The sequence below is a fragment of the Crocodylus porosus genome, unplaced genomic scaffold (assembly GCF_001723895.1).
Source record: "Crocodylus porosus isolate Cpor-Errol unplaced genomic scaffold, CroPor_comp1, whole genome shotgun sequence".
In the NCBI taxonomy this organism is placed as follows: Eukaryota; Metazoa; Chordata; order Crocodylia; family Crocodylidae; genus Crocodylus; species Crocodylus porosus.
The window spans coordinates 32,275,602-32,281,388 of NW_017728949.1; the positions used below are offsets into that span (position 1 = coordinate 32,275,602).

The 5,787-nt window shown below is 41.0% G+C and overlaps 1 protein-coding gene across 1 annotated transcript in view; it reads right to left on the bottom strand.

Annotated features, from left to right (window-relative positions):
- Nucleotides 1–840: 840 nt before the first annotated feature.
- The window catches only part of ITGAV (integrin subunit alpha V), a 73,718-nt gene continuing 68,771 nt past the window's right edge, over nt 841–5,787 (bottom strand). The window contains exons 27-30 of the mRNA XM_019554036.1: nt 2,992–3,105; nt 2,800–2,907; nt 1,505–1,627; nt 841–1,104 (exon numbers count right to left, since the gene is read on the bottom strand). Coding sequence (XP_019409581.1) covers nt 1,009–1,104; nt 1,505–1,627; nt 2,800–2,907; nt 2,992–3,105 — 441 coding nt within the window. The 3' untranslated portion in view covers nt 841–1,008. The remainder of the gene's footprint in view (nt 1,105–1,504; nt 1,628–2,799; nt 2,908–2,991; nt 3,106–5,787) is intronic.

Below are 5,787 nucleotides of genomic sequence, written 5' to 3' on the forward strand. Positions count from 1 at the left end.
ATATTGTTTAAGGGACTGGAATTTGCCTTCAAATCCTGTAAGGACCCTAAATATGTTCATCAGGTTTGCCTGGAAGCTAACTATGCCTTCATGCACCTATAGCCCTTGGAGGCCTTACTCACTGTCCAATAGCATCCAGTCCTTTTGTAGATACATAGTAGCACGAGCCTTTCCTTCCCTTTCAGGTGGCAGCTGTCCTGACCTGGGCTTCATGGGCATCATAACTGAATACGAAAGCATATGATCTTGGCCTGAAAGCTTCCATAGAGCCCAGAAGCTTCATTCCCAGTCTTTTCTCCCCGACATCTAGGTCAGTTGCCTACCCTGTCCTTTCAAGGCGAACTCAGGCCTCTGGAGAAACTTTTATGAAATATAAAGCATGAGAGACTGAGTGCATGTGCAAGGGTAAAATGATCCTGTGGAAGCAGCTGACCCTCAACTCCATGCACAGAGACCAGCATGTAGAGAAGGTGGCAAAAGGAAACACATCTCACAGATTACTTCCATTCTTGTTTTTTGATGGGAGCTGTGGAGGGGAAATAAGTACCAGAGACAAAAGGGAAAGCAAAAATAAAACACTTGCCTTCAAAGTAAAGAGTCAAAAAAAGTTATACTCATTTTTGTGCTGCTAGCCAAAGGCTTGGAAACTAAATGTAGTGTATGACTATTAAAATGATCCATCAAAATAAAACATAATAAATTGGAACTATGGAAGCTACTGATTTGTAGAGAACACTGTCCCAAAATCTAATAAGCAAAATCATGACACTAAACAGCGCTTATAATTTTCACTCACAAAATCAGTGCATATGCGTTAGTCATGCGTGGACACGATTAATATAAGGGAAATTTGAAATATATTGCTCTTATTTTGGCTATTCCCAATGCCAAAAAGACATTAACAGTGCAGTCATGAAGTGTTTTTTCCTCAGGAGGAAATCAAAATTCGTAACCAAAATGCTGGCGTTTTAAAGTTTCAGTATGTTTGTTACACAGATAAAACTCTGTTTAAGCTTCTGATGTCCCTTCCCCGTTTTCATGGGGTTGCAGCTGTTCTCTTTCTTGTTCTTCCTGAGGTGGTCGCACACGCTTGAAGAAACCCATCTGTAATTTGGAGAACAATTCAATGGGATTATGGGCATGCATTTGGAAAGTACTATTTGTATAATATAAAGCCACTTCTGGATTATTGGATGGGATAATGAAACAGTTACTTAGGACACCCCCCACTTTTGATCTATTTTCTAGTTTTTGACCATTTTCCAAACCCAGGAAATACTAATCAAAAAATTAAAACGAACTCAGACAGTCCAAAAAAAATCCCACCCACAAATCTTCATTGTACTCTCCCCTCTCCCCAGTTCTAAGGAGAATGGATGGATTTTGCAAGTGTATTCACAAGATCAACAAATTCAGGCAACTTTGAATCAAATTCCCAGTAAAAAAGTTACAGTGAAAATAATATGCAACTAGGAAATGCTTTTTAGACAGATATAATGCTTACCCTGTGCATTACAAAGACTAGAAGACCCAAGAGCAATAATCCTGCTAGGACAGCCAAAATGATAACCCATATCGGCACTGGCATGGGCTGTGGCTGAATGCCCCATAAAATATTTGTGGTAACCTAATGAAAAACAATGATAAATCACAATCACGTTTTTACGGAGTAGTGAAATGAATGCAGGTTATATAGATTCAAAACAAATTATTCAACCTATAATATTTAAAATAAGCAATAAAAATTACCCATGAGAGAGATTGATGGAGAATACAAAGCAGCGTAAAGGCTTTTCCAACCCCAGTTTACAGTAGCTGCATTATCTATTACTAGAACTACATGTTTCTACATGCTTGACATTTTTCCACAACAAAGCACAATGTCAGGAATGTTTGAGAGTTGTTAAAATTGTTATTGAAACACCTTTTTTTAAATAGATGTTCCCTTTGCAAAATTAATCCAAAAGTACAGGATTTGGGAAGTGTATTGCAGGGAGGGGGAAGAAGCACTAGTAAGTTTTAGAAGCTGAATTCTACAAGTTAGTCACACCCCTGTCCCTCTTCAAACCACACCTTAAGTTTTCTTCTTGCACGATGCCTACAAAAAATGTGACACTTACACAACTGGTGCTTGTCATCTCTGTCATGCTAAACAACATTGTTTTATTATTTCCTTTTGTGCCCTTGCCTCTCTATAACCACCTGCTGTTTACTATCATACATATATTGTAAACTCTTTAAAATCATCTGTTTCTTTCATGTTTATGGGGTGCTGGTCTATTTTCTTTGCATTACTATAGTACAAATTAAGTTATTCCAATACCACCACTATTGGTGCAGTATGCAATATCTATGTCTCAGATATTTCTCAGGGCTTTTAAAACTGAAAAATGTACCCATCCTGGTTTTCTTATTGGAACGACTGGGTCACAAGATATTGGGGGTTTTTTTTAGTTTTGAACAGTGACAAAATTACTCAGCAATCTAATCTGGAGAGATTCAGGACAGCACTTCCTATCCACTGAACAAAATATTTGCACGTGACACTGATGTAAAAGTCTTCATGTCAAAATGCAAGAACTGCTGGGCTTTTAGACTACAAATATTTTGTTTTGTTCTTAATTGTACATGTAAAATAGTTCAAACAAAAGAAAGTGTTCATTAAAAGCAACATTAGAATAAACGACAAAAGAGTCAACAGTTATTAAATACTCACAAGCAGAACAAAGAAACTGATTTTTACACACTTTGTTTTGCCATTTATATACATTGGATTTAGCCATACATAACATTACTTACTATTGTAGAATTGTGAATATCTTCAAATGAAAGGTTCTTATAAGGGAACTCTATCACACTGAATGAAGCCGACGACTTAAGAGAATATGAATGATTCTGATTTTCTTTCTGTGGAAAAAAATGGTGAATGCACGTTGGGTATAAAAGGTCTTCCTGTAATTCAGAAGTTGGGAGAAACTGGGAGACACTCACATTCATAAAGGTTTGGGTCCATAGGCGGGATTTTAAATATAATATTGCAGTCTTTCCCCTCTCCAGACGACCAACTTGACAGACTATCTTCAAACATTCAGCAGTTCCACAGCCCTATGTGTAAAAAAAAAGAAACAGGTCATATGCATTTTACTTAGTCTCACACTACGATAATTGCATATATAGTTCATTATCACTATATTTAAATGTGCCAAAAAACACCACAAATCACACAAAATTGAGGGGGAAATGCACTGTAAACTGCAACACTTTTGCTGTGCTTGCAAACCAACAAGTAAAAGAATGTGATTTTATTCATGTATTTATTTTGAGGTTAACAAACGTAAAACCGCTATGTATCCTGATAAGAATCATCTGATGGTAAAGGCTATGCATTACAGAGATATACTTAAGCAAGATATGCAGTGACCTGAAATAGGTCTCAGGGCTGAGTTCTGAACTGTGTAATGCAGGGGTGGGCAAAATATGGCCTGAGGGCTGGATCCAACCCACAGAGGGACTTTGTCTGACCCATGCTGGGTCCCTTGGTCCTGCCTGGCCCAGAACACATCCTGCTGCCCCCAGGCATGCAGTGGGGCTGGGACAGCTCCAGAGCCAGACTTAATGTCCCAGAAACCCCAGCAGTCTGCTACCATCACTGGCCCCTTCTAGCTGCCACCACCCTGGCCCCAGCCTTATGGAGACTGGCCCCCCAACCTGCGCCTGCAGGGCCTGAGCCTTGGGTTGAGTGCACAGCCGTGGGCCCAGTTTGCCTCGCGTGAGGGATCAGGGTCCCTACAGAGCCCTCTCTGGACCCACCTGCCTTGGCCACAATGAGTGGCAGCAGCCAAACAGAGGCTGCTGCAGGGGGCAGGTAAAAAGCAGGACATGGCCACCTCTCCCTTGCTGCTGCTGGGCCCTTCTCCCTGAGACTGCCCAGAGCCAATGCAGGGGCTACCCTGCAGCTCCTCCCCACTGCCACAGTTGCAGCCTATATCTAGTGCTGCTGGATGACCTTCTTCAATAGGCTTGAGGGATCTCATCAGCAAGCAATTCAAAAGAAATTAACTATTTGGATGGTTTTCCTAGCCTGGATTAACCCACTCCTTATTTTCCATTAGCATTTGTGTTAACTAATGGGTTTAGATCAGGGCTATCCAACTTCACACATCTGCTGAGTGGATAACATGTGGCCTGGAGGTCCTGGCAGCCTCCTTTCCCACTGCTGCCCCTTTCCCATAGCTGAGGCAGTAAGGAAATTCTAGGGGGCCACCCCCACAGAGTGTAGCCATCTTTGTCTGCAGGCCTGGCCTACCTGAAGCTGAACAGCCCTGGCTTAGATCATTAGTATTTCTAAAAGAAAGAGGAATAAAATGAGGCTGCATCATTTTAACATTTTTGACCTAACGTTCAAAACTATAGCTATGTCAATATATTGCTATAGACATGAGGCGTCAGTGCAGGAGAGAAAGAGTAGAAGGGAAGAACAAGTTGGTAACATATTTTTGTCACTCAAGCACTGCATCCTTGATTTCAACACTGTCAGTCAGTCACCTGGCATACTGAGTTCCTGGATTTCCTTTCCATTTGCTCTTTCACCTCCTGAATGAAGTGATTGTGGCCCCACTTCCTATTATCATAATATACTAACTATTCTGTATTTCCTTATGTTCTAAGTAAGGTACATTTACTACTGGGAGATTTGCAGGTACCAAGTGCATCTTACACTTTGTATAGACACCAGCTTAGTCTGTCTTCCTGAAAATGCACAATGCTAACAGAAACCTGGACTTTTGGAAACTGGAAGAGAGAATCGAAACGAAGAGTTCTTGCCATTTCAGAGAACTTGGTAACTGGGGGAGTTTGGCGCTCCTACTGAAAAAGACTTAAGATTCAGACTGTCAAAGACAGTCTTCCCCTCCAATCAAAGGCTTATCCCTGTTTCCTCCTTCCCAGACTCTTTTTTCTTTTTTTACTAAGATCAGGGTCCTCCTTTGGTTCTTTTCTTTAAAATGTCTCCACATCAACGAGTCTAAGGACTTCTAAGGTCTACATTCTCAGACCCCAAAGCTGCATCTTGAACAGAGCATGAATTTGAGACATACTCCTCCATCTTAGTCACTCAGACTGACAAACCAGCTGCCCCGTCTAAAGCTGTTTAAAGTTCTTTCCAATGTGGAAGGCAAATTCGGAATCAACTTTTGCAGCCTCAGAGCTACAGCAAGCACTGACACTCAAAAGTTTTAAGTAGTGATGCTGAAGAGCAGACCTCCCCAGCCAGAAGCTCCACAAACCCTTAGGAGGGAATCTAATCCCAGGCTGGCACAACATTCAAGGATAACACGAGAAAATAAAAAAGGATGGAGGAAAAGACAAATAATGGTAAGAGTAACAAGCGGATACACAACTTGATGATTTTGAATCATTTAAATCTTTCTTTAGATTTATCCTTTCAAAAAAGATTCCTCACTGGACTATAACTCCTGGGTTACTTTTACATTTGCTCCTTCCTCATCTCTGGATGCAATAAGCCTAGAGTCAGTACCTGCTATTAAGCCTGTGTGAATAGGGCACTATTCAATTCAGATTCGGATACCAAAGATTTGATTCAGAGATTCGAGTTGATTTGGCCAAATCGTTTTGAAAGATTCGGAGCCGATTCTGAGATTTGGCCATACAGTATAATTTCATAGATTTCATAGACATTAGAGCTGGAAGGGACCTCGGGAGATCATCGAGTCCAGCCCCCTGCCCAAAGGGCAGGAAGTCAGCTGGGTTCATAGGATCCCAGCAAGA